Source organism: Drosophila rhopaloa, unplaced genomic scaffold (genome assembly GCF_018152115.1).
Source record: "Drosophila rhopaloa isolate 14029-0021.01 unplaced genomic scaffold, ASM1815211v1 contig_3, whole genome shotgun sequence".
Lineage (NCBI taxonomy): Eukaryota > Metazoa > Arthropoda > Insecta > Diptera > Drosophilidae > Drosophila > Drosophila rhopaloa.
Genome location: NW_025335123.1, coordinates 10,778,137 through 10,794,382, shown reverse-complemented (window position 1 = coordinate 10,794,382; position 16,246 = coordinate 10,778,137). Strand labels below are relative to the sequence as shown.

The 16,246-nt window shown below is 39.2% G+C and overlaps 2 protein-coding genes across 3 annotated transcripts; one reads left to right on the top strand and one right to left on the bottom strand.

Annotated features, from left to right (window-relative positions):
• Nucleotides 1-4,430: 4,430 nt before the first annotated feature.
• On the bottom strand, nt 4,431-14,713 carry LOC108048669 (E3 ubiquitin-protein ligase TRIM33). Of its 2 annotated transcripts, XM_017129485.1 has the most exons (8): nt 14,602-14,713; nt 10,405-11,037; nt 9,600-10,097; nt 7,141-9,212; nt 6,041-6,560; nt 5,539-5,702; nt 5,231-5,463; nt 4,431-5,073 (listed from the first exon to the last, which is right to left on the bottom strand). In XM_017129485.1, the coding sequence occupies exons 3-8, from the start codon at nt 10,091-10,093 to the stop codon at nt 4,969-4,971; spliced, it is 3,588 nt and encodes a 1,195-aa protein (XP_016984974.1). In that variant the 5' UTR covers nt 10,094-10,097; nt 10,405-11,037; nt 14,602-14,713; the 3' UTR covers nt 4,431-4,968. The 2 variants fall into 2 exon arrangements, with proteins under 2 accessions (XP_016984974.1, XP_016984980.1); XM_017129491.2 differs by lacking the exon at nt 14,602-14,713 and having other exon boundaries at nt 6,041-6,509.
• LOC108048681 lies at nt 11,266-12,527 on the top strand. Its single transcript, XM_017129502.2, has 2 exons — nt 11,266-11,674; nt 11,732-12,527. Exon 2 carries the CDS (start codon nt 11,768-11,770, stop codon nt 12,137-12,139), a length of 372 nt encoding a protein of 123 aa, XP_016984991.1. The 5' UTR covers nt 11,266-11,674; nt 11,732-11,767; the 3' UTR covers nt 12,140-12,527.
• Nucleotides 14,714-16,246: the final 1,533 nt, after the last annotated feature.

Below are 16,246 nucleotides of genomic sequence, written 5' to 3'. Positions count from 1 at the left end.
CCTGAGCCCGCGGGAGAAACAAACCCTTGGTGGCTGCCTGTAAACATATACTCGACTCTATATATATTCACGATCAATATGTATATCGTATATGTATAGTGTAATATGTCTTATATCCATATCCGCCCGAAATTTGTTTGGTTTTTGTAAGCGTTGCATCGAGGAACAAATTATTCAACAAATCCAGCTTCAAATACTGCGATATCGATATTGTTAATTGTATTTCGGTTATCGTTAGTAATTAGTTACAGTTTTAGCGCTGCTTTACATTTCTGGTTTCTTTTGAGCAAAAGTCTCAAAAATATTTCGGTTTTTTCCATTTCATTTATTTTGACCACAAAAAAAGAACAAAATTAGTACAGTTGACCAAACTAATGAAATAATAATCGTAAAAATAAGGTGGACAATATTCAATATTTTACTTTTTAATATTTCTAAATGGTTCTTATCGTTTCTCTCTTCTCCGAATTTTCACATCGATTGTATAAAAAATCTTTGGCAGCATCTTTATTAAAGGGTTCGTCCTTCATTCGCTTGATTTCTCGATTTGATCTTGCCAATTGTTGACTATATATATATATAGCTATATTATAATATGCGTGTGTCGATTAGGAATTAACGTAACTATATCGAGTGATTGAGAAACATGTGTGTTGTTTTTGTCTGTGTAAAGTTAAGTATTTCCTAATTAGTTGTACACAATTTGTTTGAATCATCTTCGTTTTTCTTTCGCTGAGAGTACATCAAAGTAAACTAAAAACCATAAAGTACTGGGAACACGAATAGAAAATTAAATATTTTAATACAGTACATGTGATTTCGATATACGTAGATAAAATAGATGTAAAGAGTTGAGGTGGAAAGCTTTCACTTTGTCACATTATACACAGTAAGCAACTAAGAAAATATCTCTTTACTCACACGATTTCGTACATTTTCGTTTTCATTTTCTTTTTAGATTTGTGGTTTTTATTGCTTTTTGCAGCTTTCGGCCTTGAAAATTAAAGCGCAGTGGGTGGCGGGGGCGGAGAAGGGGGTGGGAGGGCGGCGTTGGTCAATTTTCGTCAGTCGGTATTCGTATTGTTAACGTTAACGTTAAATGGCATTTTGTCCAAAAGGTTTTCCATGCCTCGCCCTTTTTAATCACTATTGCTTCGGTTTCGTTAAGTTTGTTGTTCGGTTCTCGTTTCGGTTAGTAATTGTCGCTGACTAGTGGTAGTACCGCCCCTCTCCTGGCCACGCCCCCTTTCTGGGCCATTCGCTAATCGTACATAACTGTATACATAATACAAATATATACAGGTGTGTAAATATATATATATATTTTCGCTAGAAATTCTATAGTTTATATACGTAGTTAGTAAAATGTTATCGTCGTTAAGTTGCGTAATCTCAACTAAATTGTAAATTTGATTTAAACTTAAGCACAAATATGTTTATTTGGTTTTTCACTTAAAAATTTGTATGCCATAGGAAATAAATTTGTTGTTTTGTGTGTTTGGTGTGGAAAAGTGTTTTTTTTTTAAACGCATTGCATAAAAATCATATACGGTTTCACTTAATATCATTTTTTTGTTAAACTTAAATTAAAATTTAAAATTTTATTTAAAGCAACAATTGACTTTTTCCATTTTGTGGCTCAACAAAGAGAGAGAAACAAAAATTAAACACAAAATTAAGATAATAAATGTTTTCCTCTTTATGTAGTGGTTTTAGTTTATAAAATAAAAGCGTGTGGAATTACAATTTCATTTGAAGGCTTTCATAAAAACTAGAAACAATTGTAAAATGGTATTTTTTGTTGGTTTTTCGTTTTTCTATAACAGTTCTCGAGCTTGCCTTTTTTGTTTGTTTTCACAGAAATCGTGTTGACTAAGGCCAAGACAAAGTATGTATCAAAATAAAATCAAAATTAAAAACAATAAAGTAACTTGCACTGTGAAGTAGAAAGTAAAATACAAATACGATTAAAAGGAATTAAAAACAAATCTTTTGGTATACTTTGCATTTGAGTGTTATCATTGTCTTTAGCAAAATGTTTCCTCTTAATACTTTCGTAGTTAATGCAGCGAAAAAATAAAAATATTTATGCGAAAATGAAAGAGGAAATGTCTAAGAAAAGTGAACTGAAATCCAATGGATTTCGCGGTAGATTCAGTTCAATAATATAACATTTGCTTGGGTTCCTAAGTTTATAAACGAAATGCAAAACATAATTAAATTAAAAATTATATATTTCAACAGCCAAATTGTTTCACAAAAAAATTGCATTTTTTACCCTCTCTCTCTTTCGCTCATTATCGTCCCTTCCGTTCTAAGACCATCAACAACTTTGGGGTACATAGTATTAATTATAATGTTTACAGTTAGATGTTTATAATTTCAGTGGTATAACATAAACAAAAGCGTTTCACATTGGTTGTCGTAGTTGTTTATAGATTAAACTAAGTCTAAATTATAATTATTTATACAGAACTGTGTAGCCTCACACGTAACAACGTAAAAACTAAAAAAAAATTAATTAGAATTACAAATATGACAGTTGTAATGATTGTTAAGCAAATTTTTAGTGTATTCGTATTCGTCCTTTTTAATTTTTTAGAACAACTTAACATTAAACATAAACATAAACGCGATTTTCATGGTTTTGTGTTGTGTATGTGCTAAAACTAGGTTTTAAAATTAAAAAAATGACAAGATTTAAAACAGTTTTTTTTACTTTTCTTCGCATTGTGAAGCACAAATACATAAGATGGGTTTAACATTAACTTTTTGCTGTTTAAAACATTGAAAAGGAATCAAATAGTTTTGAACAAAACGAACAGGATATTGTTCACAATAAAAAGGATTCATTTCGTTGTATGTTGTGTAAGAGAGTGTGAAGTGTAAGTGTAAGTGTAGATGTTGAAGTGGATGTATAATAAATGTGGTTACAGCCTATAAAAAATAAGTTGCTTGCTTTGCTTTGCGTTCTCGCTCAACTTGATCTAAATAAAACGCCACTTGTTGTTCTTTCTATCGTTTCTCACATAATAAAATTTACACAATTAAAAAATGTTATTTTGTATATAGATAAATAATAATGTCTTGGGAGTAAACCAGCCTTATATTGTATTACAACGGGAAAGAAATGTTGCATGTATCCGTACATATATCATCTTAAATGGTTGTCTATATCGTCTATATAAATCGTGAGTGTTTTGGGTGTTTTTGTATGTCGATAACATGCACGTGTGTTTCATTTGTTTTGTATATAAGCAAAAGGAATATCGTTTGTTTTTTGTTTAACAATGTATATAAGAACTTAACAGATACGTTTTTCTCTTTGTAGGTTTTTTAACGCTTGTTGTTGTTGTTGTCTCTGCTGTTTTAGTTATTATAGTTGTTGGCCTAATGCGAATTGCATTCGTTTTGTTTGGTTTGTTAGCTTACAGATTAATTTGTATGTAGAGTTTGTTTGTTGTCTGTAGGTTCTTATTGGATGTATTGCGTGAAGAACGCAATTAGTTGATACATATCGAATGTATTCTCTGGGTCTCTGGATATTAGCGGACACAAATTTGCCATGTGGTGTAGTGTGTTGCCTCCTTTCGTCCTGTCGTCCTCCATCCCTCGCTTTCCCTATGCCTAACTCCGTACTTTCTCTTCCTGCTTTGTATATTATATGGCAAAGTCATATAGTCATAGGATTTCACATATATGTTTAAGATATATATAGTTTGTTTTGTTTTTCATATATTCATATAGATTTATATATAAATAGATATCACCTTATATAAGCAGCGTAAGGAAAAAACCTAAACAGTTTTTTTTCTGAATTTTTATCTTAGTGTTTTGGTTTCAGTTTGAAATCAAAATAAACTACTTAGATTTCATCTTCTTCTATAATTATTGCCTGTACGCGACTTCTGATGACGCCCTCAACAAATTATTTACTCCTGGTTAATTTCCTTCCTTATTTGTTAGCAAAAACATGTGCACAAAAGTTGCACATTTTGCTAAATATACATAGGTGTAGATATATATATGCGTGTTTCGTTTGTTTTTTTTTTTTTGTTTTTTAGAAAAAGATTCTGGAAGGGTATGCACAAAAAAGCTAATCGGTCGATATAACAATATATATGTCTATATAGATAATAAGTAACATGTAAAGTAGTAGTGTTTGTGTGAGTGTGGCTTGTGTGTGTGAGTGTGTTATGACAATTTTTAACAAGAACATAAATTCAATTAAAAAAAGTATAATCAAAAACAATTTAAAAAGAGTTTTTAAAAAACATTTTGAAAATATCCCAAGTTTATATCGTTTGTTTTTTGTTTTCTTTGTTTTCTTGTTTGTATTCTAAGTAAAATATTTTTGTTTTTCTATGATAGATTTGTTGATGTTTGTTTTTAGTAGTAGCGCTAATTGTTTTTAAATTAGAGATCAAAAATAGTATTTGTTGCATTTTGTTTATCATTTGTTATTGGTTTTTATACAGTTGCTGTGTCTCACAAACAGCAACATTTGTTGCGGTTTAAAAGGATTTTTGGTGTTTCGAGATTTTGCCTTCCCTTTGCACATATATATACTTTGTCCTACATATATGCCTATGCGGATTATTGCAGTTGCTGTTAATGATGTTGATCTTCCAGCAAAACATTGCTAATCCTTGCTTAAAATTCCTAATATATGACTGTGGGTATTGTAGTCGAAGGCTGCTGATTGCTGTTGCTGCCGTTGCTCATGTTGCTCACGATGCTCATGTGACTGATGCTGTGGCTGTTGCTGCAGTGCTGAGGTTGAGTCCTTGTCAAGAGGTTGATGTTGCTATTGCTATTGCTATTGGTGTTGCTGATGCTGTTGCTGTTGCTGCTGCTGTTGGTTGCTTGCTGCTGACGTCGACATCCGTATATCTTGCCCGACGAGTATTTATAGTTGTATTTGTTCATATCGACTGATGGACGATTGTTGCGCGCTTTGATTTGCAATCAGTGAACATAGAGGGTGTTCAGGACTAGAACATGATGATTGTTCTTGGCCAGCGTCACCACATAGCCCTCGGATGTAATTTTCAGGCCGCAGCAGCGGGAAACCTACGAATGAATCATTGTTAGCTCGTCCGCAAATCGATGGAGTCAATACAAAAGCAAGTTTAAGTGTAATTAAAAGGGCTGTGAAGTTCCAAGTTAATTATGCAAGATGTTTGACCTACTCGTATGGAGAGTTGTAATTCTATGTATAATCACTAACCTTGACGTGTGGACACTCGAACTCGGACTGAAGGGCGCCCTCGCGTGAGTAGCAGGCCACGTGGAAGCGATTGCCGTGCGAGTCGCCGATTAGCACGTCCCCGGCATTCGATATATCGATGCCATTGGGGAAGCAGGTGACCTTCTCGTTGCCAATCCGATAGAGAAAGGTGCCGTCGTCTTGGAAAACAGCCACGCAATGGCCCTTGAAGTCGCACACGTAAAAGTCGTTGTCTGGCAGACAAAAGAAACGGGGTAATGGTGTTAGATCAACCACATACTATCCTAATTTCAGCAGCGATTTCTCACCTCGTATGGCAATGTCGGAGGGCTCGCGCATGTAGTCGCTGCAGTCGAACCAGCGAACCAATTCGCCCTCCTCGGAGATCACAAACACGGTGGGCGAGACGCTATCCACAGCCACGATGTGCCCTTTAGCCGTGACAGCCAATCCCGCTACGATATCGATGTATCTGCCGAAAGGAATTACTCCGAATTAGTTATTTAAATTTATTATTTTAAAAAAATCTATAAGCCAGTTTTTAGATAAAACTCGATTTTAAAGGTTAAGCATTATAGTCACCGTGTCAGTAATTCGTTTCTATATCAATCTTCAAATTTTAAATCATACATGAATTGGAAACGATTTTAGTAGAACTATTTCTTAATTACCATTCAAACTTGACTTAAAAATGATACAAGCAAGAATACTTTAATCGTAAAATTTGTTGAATCGTTTTTTGAAAAATTTTCTGAAGCCTACTATTAATTAGTGAACCCCTAAATATCAATTAAAACTAAAAATAGTTACCTGATGGCAATCTTGCGCATAAAGTGTCCGCACTTTGAAAAGATCTGCATCCGGGAACGCTCGTTGCCACGATCGCAGACCACAAACTTGCCATTGTTATGCATTACGGCCACCTTCCGCGGATACCAGAGCTGTCCCTCCTCCTTGCCGGCCACTCCAAACTGAAACTTCAGTGCGCCCATCTTGTCGAAAACCTCGATGCGATGGTTGTTCGTGTCCGCCACGATGATCTCCTCGTCGACGCCGAGGCAAAATCCGTGGGGTGAATTGAACTGGCCCTTGGCCGTGCCCAGAGAACCGAATTTGCAGCGGATCTGCATTGGGGTGGCCTTGTTCCGGCCCGTGACCACACTGGTGGTGCCTGGCGTAGCCACAGCGTGGAAGTTATTGAGTCCCATGTCCTCCACTCCACCCACGATAGGATTGAGAGACTGAAGACTGGGCGAGGTGGCCGGTGGCATGCAGAAATCTGACAAAAAATCAATGCCCGTTGGGGATCCGTTCAACAAAAGACCATCATCTGTGTGTGGTGTCGCAAAGGTGGTTGTGGGATTTCAGGTGTTGTGGTTGGTGTTGTGGTTGGTGTTTTGGTTTTGGTGTTGTAGGTGTGGGTTTGCATTTTGTGCAGAAAGCAAAAAGAAAAACAACTCAAAAGTTAAAGGAAATCTAAACAAAAATAATAAAGTTGGGATTATCACCGGTGAGCCGATGAAAACAACAAAATAGCAAAGAAGGATTGGCCAAAGAACAAACATCAAATTGTTATTTAACCAATTTCTCGATATTCCATTAATATTACAAAATATGTATAATAAGTAATGAGCTTTCCTACGGACTATTGACCGTTTCCCTTGCGTTGCGTTAAAATGTCTTAATTTCAAAAGTTTAAAAGAAATATCTATCATAAAGCTGCAAAAGTTAACAGGAGTTCTCATTAAACAGAAAAACAGAATTTGTTTGCTTCCAAATATATAAAAAGGTTGGTAAACATTTTAACAGCAATGCTAGTCAGGTTTTACTAGGTAATCGATATCCTTCTTCAAAATTTGCACAAATGATCGAAGACTAATGTTACAACTGAAGCTAACGCTAGAACTCACCATTGTTGTTGAGTCCCAGCTTGGCCAGCGCCTGAAGATTGTTGAGCGCCCGCTGGTCGCCCGAGAGGATGTCCGCCAGGGTAATTGGCTGCGTGGGAGTCACCGCCGATGCCGGCATCACTGCCTGCTGCTGCTGCTGATGGGAATGCGAGGCTCCTACAACGGCTCCACCCGTCACGGCCGAACCACCCGGCACTTGGGGAACATTTGGACCAGGCCCAGATGCACCTCCTCCGACGGCCATGGCATCGTTAAGGGTATCTGGCATCGATTCCGTCAAGCTGGCCAGTCGCGAGATATTGTACTCCAGCATGCTGAAGCTGGGCGGCGGACCGCCGGCGCCAAGACCATTAATTGATATATTCGGGCCGGGACCGGAGTTGAGATTGACATGTCCAGCCTGCTGGACTATGCCCTGGGGAGCGACAAGCTGGCCCATCTGCTGGGGCAAAGACTGGGTCGACGGCTGCTGGTGCAAGACCTGTTGCTGTTGCTGCTGCTGTTGGTGTTGCTGGTGCTTCTGCTGCTGTTGCACCTGCTGCAGCACCACCGCCTGTTGTTGCTGCTGCTGCTGTTGCTGTTGCTGCTGTTGTTGTTGCTGAGACTGCTGCTGCTGCTGGGCCGATGGCAATTGCTGTTGCGTAGATGGCTGCGGCGGCGAGTCCATCATGGAAAAGTTGGTCATCACCGAGTTGGTGTCGCCATCGAAGGAACTCTGCAGTGAGGAGGGCAGCGAGATGGGGCTAAATACAGCAGAGCTCAGGCGTCCTTGGACAGAGGAGCTACCCCGATGGCCCACAATCAGATTGGTTGAGCTATGTTGCTGCTGCTGTTGCAACTGCAACTGCTGCTGCTGCTGTTGTTGATGTTGCTGCACCTGTTGCTGTTGCTGCTGCTGCACTTGGTGCTGGTGCTGCTGTTGCACTTGCTGCTGCTGTTGCTGCTGCTGTGCGATTGATTGCTTCTTGGGACTAGAGTCACCCTGATCCGTTTGGAATTTGCCAAACATCTCCTTGGCGAATTGCTCAAACTTTTCTGGCTTCGATTCAAACTGCAACTGATAGTTTACATCGCATTTGGGCGTCTGCTCCATGAGATTCAAACACTGGGAGTTAATCACCGGCTTCAGCAGCAGAAACTCAACGGCATTGGCCTTATCGATGGCCCTTTGTCCAAATTGCGAGGCCTGCTGCAGTTTTCCCATATTGTTCTCCAGACTCTGCATCAGATCCATGATCTTCAGCTCGCGGTCTGAGTGCAGGCGACCCAGCTCGTTGAGCAGCTGCTCCTTGATCGATTCCAGCATTCGCTTGTAGGTCTTGTAGGCATCCTCGATTTGCTGTCGCACCGTATCGTGCTGCGACTGGAGTTCCGTGAGGGCACTGCCCAGGTTTCCGCCCGCATCGTTGCAGTAGTCCGCCTTCTTCAGTGTCTCGATCAGAGTCTGCTCGAGATCGGCGCGAACTGCCTGCTCCGCCACCGAGGCCGTTTCATAGTGATGGTCGTTGCCCTTATGCTCACTCAGCAGGCAATCGTTGCAGGTGGGCACCTGGCAGGTGAAGCAGTAGTACTTGAGATTCTCGCTCACATGCTGCCGGCAGCACACCGGCTTGTGGATGATCAGCTTGTCGTGGACGTTCTTTGTTAGATCCTCGATGCGCACCACATGGTGGTTCTCGAAGCAACGCATATACTTGTGGGCGTTATCGCAGCCATTGCATAGGAAATTGGCGCAATCGTTGCACCTCGAAATGGCCTCCTCCTTGCTCTTGCACGAGGTGCACACAATGTGCTCAGACTCCAGGTTGGAGAGGTCCAGTATGTTGGTCACGATATAGTCGCAGGTTAAACCCTTGACCCCCTTGGGGCCCAGGGGCGTTTCCTGCTTGCAAACGGGGCACTCGAGGAGCAGAGCGGGCAAACGGTGCTGGTTCTCGCTGCCATCGAACGAGGACGAGGAGCAGCTGTTCGGCGAACTGGCCGCCATTGAGTCCTTCGATACAAGAGCCTGAAGACAGTCCTCGCAGAATACGTGCAGGCAGGACAGGATGCGCGGCATGACAAGGCGCGAACTGTAGACAAATAAGAAGATAATACGGATTTTAAATAAATGGATCGATATTCGCCTTATAACTATACAGAATATCGGTAGGTAATGCCACCCAAATTATTATTATACATCAACACTTTGTAAATTATTATACGGTTCAATTTAAAAAAAGTCTCAAAATATCGTGAAGCCATCCATGAAAAAGTTTCTATGATATTAAATATCAATTAGTTAATGACAATGTTAAATATGTGTATGTTTTCTTAATAAATAAAAAGCAAATAAATAAAATAGATAAATTATAAAATAAATAAATCATTTTTTCGCTCCGAAGAAATTTAAATTTTTCGCGCTTTCCAATGCTAGATTTAAATGTCATACAAAAGTCCAACTCATATTATACACTCACCTGCACAGCTTGCATAGCTTATCGCCATCCTTGATCATTAGGCCGTTGCACGAGTCCTCCAGCGAGTCCAGCTCGGTGACGCCGTGGCTGCTCAGCTCCTGGCTGCTCCCAGCACTGTCCACATCCACCACTAGACCCAGTCCGGATGAGTTAGAGTCGTCCAGCAGAACGGATGGTCCAGCGATGGCGGTGGAGCCGGTCGAAGAGATGGAAGCCGCCGATCCGATGCTCGAGGAGCTAGTCACATCCAGACTACCGACAGTGCTGCTGCCTTTACCAGTGTCCGTATCAGTGGCCGATCCCGAGCAGGATCCAGAGCTGGAGCTTGAGCTGCTGGAACTCGAGCTGCTGCTGCTCGTGTTGCTCACGTCAATGTCTTCGAGCACCGATGAGTTCGAGGCATCGTCGCTGAGAACGCTTTTCAAGCTGGGGATCCCTGGGGGACACGGATCCACCGTGTCCACCGCCTGGACAGGCTCCTCCAAAGTAGTCATGATCCTGCGAATAAAAACGGTGAAATATATTAATTTAGTTATAAAATCTGCAAAACAAAACTTTTTAACACGGAAACATATCGAAATAAAGCACTGCTCAATAATATTTACTTTAAAACAAAATATAAAAATTAAATGGTTTTATAATTCTATAAAAACCTTTGAAAAATATTACTGTGTTCAAAATTATATTATCGCTTAAAGAACATAAATTGTTCAATATTAGTCTATGAAGCTATCATTAGATCATCGAAAACGCAAAATAATAAATAATAAAAACAGCGTGTAGTTATCGTTTCCCTTGCACTCACCTTTCTTTTGGCGCTTCTCTGGTTTAAAATGTGCTTGTCTTCCAATTAAACAGATTCCCTTTTGGCTGGGATGTCTTTCCTGTTTCCTGCTGTTTCCTAATTCCTGATCTTCCCTGGCGACTTTTAAGCTTGGTTATTTACTGCTGATCCTGCTGCTGATGCTCCCTAATGTCCTGCCGCCCTCCCAAAAGAGCCATTCCAAGAGGGGGATTTCCACTCGCGACAAATAAAGTCCAATAATAGTGCGTTTCTTCGGGAAAATGGCGATAAAGGCTTGCCGAAAGAACTTTCACACACACACAAACCAATACTTTTTCTTCGTACTTAAAAAATATTTTTGCAAATTTGTAAAAAATTTTGCGAGCCTCCTTTGACTTGTGTTTTTTATGTTTTTAGGGGTTATCTTTGTTTATTTGGTGTTTTCGGTTCTTAATTCGCTGCTTGACTTTTTATCCTTAGAGGTTTCCGAATCGTTTTAAAGCATTTGGGAACTGCGTGTTGTGGTGATCCAGGATGATGTTGTTGTTGTTGTTGTTGTTGTACGAGGACGAAATAAAACGAAGGACGAACGAGGCAACGACAACGAACACTGACAAAGAAGACGGCGAAGTATATTGGACGACAGCGCCGCTTCTTTGGAATGGAAAAAAGATAAAGAATAATTACACAATTTTGCAAAAACAAAAAAAAAACAGAACAAAAAAAAAACAAGCTAACAGAATATAATAATATTAACACAACTGACGAACGGAGAAAAGAGAGTGCGAGAGTGGGTGGAGGAAAAGGAGGAAATCGGCTTGGCATTAAAGCAAATGAGGAAATGTTTTTTCCGGCCGGATTTCGCCACCCAACTTTTCCACTGAAAACCCCTACTTGCAAAACGCAACCCCTTTCAACAACGCCTCTGACTTATGCAACAGCACGCACACACACTCACACACTCGCACACTGGGCTGCATACTTTCCGGCAAATTTCTGTAAATTCTGTTTCACACTACTTTAAAAATATATTGTATTTTTTCAATTATTTGTAGTTGTTATTTACAAATAATGAATGGGTTAAACAGTTATGAAATTACTCTTATGGATATAGCATTAATTTGTGGAAAACAAATAGTATCCTTAAAATGGTTACATATTTCGAAGCAACTTAGGGTCCAGTAGGCCCTTAACCAGATGTCACCAATGTCACTATTTGCCAACAACCACGTTTTCACAGGAATTATACAAATCGAGAAGTTTTACGGAAATTAAATGAATAAACTGTTTGGTAAGCGAATGTGATTTTGAGGAATAGCAACTTACTAGAATACCTTTGTACCACCAGTTACTCAAAATCGTTCATATAGTGAAATCTTTTACTATGGACTTGGACTTGGATCTGAATAGCCCGAATTGTCTCTCAAATCTGAGAAAACAGCTGGAGATCCACGAAACCCAGATTGCGGAGCTAAAGAGGGGTTTGGAAAAGGCAGAGTTCCAGATCGAGACCCAGCGCTTGGAGCTGTTAATGGTTCAGTTCTATGTGGACATATTCAGGACCGAAATATCCCTGAGTCCGCTGCCCCATGACCAGTTGCAGCCCAATCCCCGCGAAGGATCCCGGTCCCCCGTGGCCCGACCCCTCGCACGTGTGCAACGGCCTGACCTTCTACAAATGCTCGGACGTAACCCGCCTGAGGAAGGAACAGGACCGTCGAAGTTCCGCCACCCGAGGCAATCTGAGGTCCATTAGCTGCAACCGCTTGGTGGCGGTTATCACATCCATCTACTCCCGGAATCGGGATGGTCAAAATATTCATATCTCCAAAGCAGGACTTTTCCCGTCCGTGTCTTGTCTAAACTAATGTTAAAAAATATTTTAATTATGAATATGGACCGCACTTACAACAGCAATCAAATTTGCAGCAGCCCGTCCAAAATTCAAACTAATATATCGAAATCATAACTTTTGGCAAATGTTCTGAAATTAACTAAAATTTAAACTTTTGTTGAAGAACTTGTTCGGCATTTTATAGAAACAGAACACGCACAAATGTGAATTGACTTTATGAAATGTGAAACCCACAACTTGCTTAAGTTTTTGAAAACGTAAAACTCAATAAACGTAATTAGAAAACATTGATCAAGTTTATTTCTTCTATTGTAGTGCAGCTTGAATTTCGGAGAATTTATATGTTTAGATTGTTTGTTGATTTGCCGAATATTGGCGTTTGTTTATATGATCGCCCTTTTTCCAATTAATATTTACAGTTACCGAGCAAAAAGGGACTGGGGTAAAGAATCCGATTCCAGTTTGCGTTAAGTTTACGTTACGTTTTTCGCCGTTATGTGTAGCTATGCGCCACACACACATCCTTCTTCTCTTTTTCTTTTTGCTTCCCATTCACGCAGGCGCGTCCGTAGTGCTGGCGTTTTTAGCTTTTTTTCCGCTAGTTGCGGATAGAAAGCTTCCCTTTTTTTTGGCTGCGATTACAAGGACAAACTGGTTAAAAGTCCTTGAACAACTAATTCAATTGGGGGCAAACACTTAAATAACAAGAAAGGAAAGCTAACTTCGGACGGAGCCGAAGTCGATATACCCTTGCAGAATATTCTGTAAATTATATTCTTCAAAATTATTCATATGATGTATTCTTAATACTCATAAAATGTCCCAACTTCCTAACTTTAAAAACACCAAAGTTATGGCATTTCCAATCGTTCAGTAATATGGCAGCTATAGGATATAGTCGGCCGATCCTTATGAAATTTGGTAGGTCGGATTGATTGGCCAAAAATAAAACCCATAGAAAATCCCAACTTCCTAACTTTACAAACACCCAAGTTATGGCATTTCCGATCAATCAGTTATATGGCGGCTATAGGATATAGTCGTCCGATCCCTATGAAATTCGGTAGGTCGGATTAATTTACCAAAAATAAAACTTATAGAAAATCCCAACTTCCTAACTTTAAAAACACCAACGTTATGGCTTTTCCTATCGTTCAGTTATATGACAGCTATATGATATAGTCGCCCGATCCGGCTCGTTCCGACTTATATACTACCTGCAATAGAAAGACATCTTTTGGGAAAGTTTCAAGCAGATAGCTTTAAAACTGAGGGACTAGTTTGCGTAGAAACGGACGGACGGACGGACAGACGGACGGACAGACGGACAGACGGACAGACGGACAGACGGACATGGCTATATCAACTCAGGAGGTGATCCTGATCAAGAATATATATACTTTATAGGGTCGGAAATGTCTCCTTCACTGCGTTGCAAACTTTTGACTGAAATTATAATACCCTCTGCAAGGGTATAAATATGTACATGCGCTTAAGTAAATGAGAGGTCTATTTGGTCAGCGGAAGTGTGCGGCAGATTTAAATCTAGTTTAGTTTTTGTGCCCCTTCCATAAACGCACGCACACTTATACAGCAAATCAGCTGCACTTACACACACAGCGAACACACGTGGTAAACTAATTTAGAACGGCTTTTTGTTTTCTGCTTTCGGTTTTTCTTTTTTATTGGACCTGGATTATTTGTCCCCCCTATCGACTTTGTCAAATCTGCGCCGCAGCTGATATTTTCCTGCCCATTTTCACGTACTTTTTGGTTTATTTTACTTTAAATGTGTGCCGCTCTCTCGCTTGCTCGCGAACAGTTATTTTAGAGTTCAGCCTGGGCTGCGAAAGAGAGAGAGAGGGGAAAAAAAGTTGCCTGTTAAAGCGCAAGCTCGCTCAAACGCGGCAAAAAAAATAAGAATACGAAAATCGGCACCCTCACACACACGCACAGAGCAAAAATACACATGTGAACTGAAAACTTAATTCCCTTTTTAAATCTAGGAGTAAACACAGTACAGCGAAATACCCTTTTTAACTGACCAGCAAAAAAAATAGACGGAAATTGGGGGGAAAAGAATACGCGAAAGAGGGGTTGTGAAATGTAAAAGAGGGGCAGCCGCCACTGTAGTTGTCCTTGAACGCAAAGTTTCCACTTGACTACCGCCCAGGTGGTCAAGACACACACACACACTGCCGCACTAACACATATACACACACCGCGGCAGACAGGAGGCGAAAAAGGTCCTTGAAAAATGCCTGAACATTCTTTGTATGTCCGGCTTTGTCAGCAGTTAATTAGCAACCAAAGCATTTACTGTCTAATTCGATTCGCTAACTATTGTTGCGCATTGGAGGTACCTTATTTTTAATGTAGTTTTCACACGTTTTTTTCTCTCCTCTCCTCTCGTTACGTTACGATTTTATATTTTCTCGTCTCGTCGTACACGAACGCACACACGCTCAGCACCAGTGTGACCGCGTCGATACGATACAAAATCCCATCCAGCTGAAAATAAATACCAACTGTGAAGGGTACACAGCTAAAGACTGGTACATTCACTAAGTCTGGATTGTGTAGTCGCTAAGTTTGGAGTGTGTAGTCGCTAAGTTTGGCTTGTGTATTCGCTAAGCAAGAAGGGAATATTAACCGGTAGATGGGGCTAAATTGTCTTTGTTGAGTACCGGACCAATTAATTTTTAGATTTTTTCTTTGGCAGCTGCCTGATAGATATAATTTTCCGATCATAAACTTTTAAGATATTATAATAAAATCGGCTAAAAAATAAAATCTCCAAAAGGCAATTCCTAGTATGTGCATTGTTATTTTTTACAAGGAAAACGCCATTCAAATTTAAGAGAATCTTGTACGAAGCGCACTTTTTCATTGAATTCCTATGATTCTAAGAAGTTTGAATTTGTTTTGTAATCCGATGGGGCTATAAAATGGAATGATGTACACTGTTTAATATGTAAAGTAAGAAAATAAATTCGAAAACCAATCAGAAAAAAATGAAAATGTGTGTTTACATTTTTGTATTATTTATTTTTCTTCAATTTTATACTTATGCATATGTTTATATTTGTAGTCCTGAACTGAGTTACTCAAATAACACAATACAAATTAAATGTTTTTGATTCTTACATAGGGCTTATTTATAAATTAAAATATTTACTTTTTTATAACACTAATATAAACAGCTACATATCATTTATACTCCAGTTACTCATAAAGTTATCATAAAGTGGCTCATGCATATTTTTTAATTCGCTCCAATATGGTAAAGTTGCTGGTTTAAGATCTTGTCGTGATATAGAAGTCATTTTATTCATAATGACCTCTAACCTTTCAAGCAAATCCCTTTGTTCTCTGATTGCAGATTTAAATGTATAATCATCTTTTGTTGATGAAATCAATCCAGTATCCATTTCCAATAAGGTTATGTGCTTATTGAATTCTGCTTTATATTCAACGACCAGATTTTTTATTTTAATAAACAAGTCGTTTTTAAAATATTTATGTTCAATGTTCACCGCTTGAATGAGATTTTGAATTTTACTTTCTCCTGCGGAAAATGTATCCCAAAGATCTTGCAATTTAGCCTGGCGCTCTTCATAATAATTAGGCTTAGCTTTTCTTTGACTGGAATCCTTTTTATAATTTCGTATGATTCCTTGAATTCGGTCGCTCAATTCCACTTGCTGTGCCAACAAAGAGTTTACATTTGAAGTAGTCATTATAAGTTGAGTAGAAATCAAAACAGTTTAAAATAATGAACACCAAATAATGATATTGTTTGTCGAAGGCTTTTTCCGAACTGAATTTATTAGGGCTGACACAGGGTTTATAAGCGCGTTTTTGGGTCAAAGATAGTTGAACAGGTAGAACTAGGTAATACAGTTTACCAAAGGTACTTAGTGGATCAGGTAATACGTTTTTATCGGATTACCATGCAGATGTTACCAAAGTTTTTGTTTAATGACGGTTACTTTTATTATGTGCAGA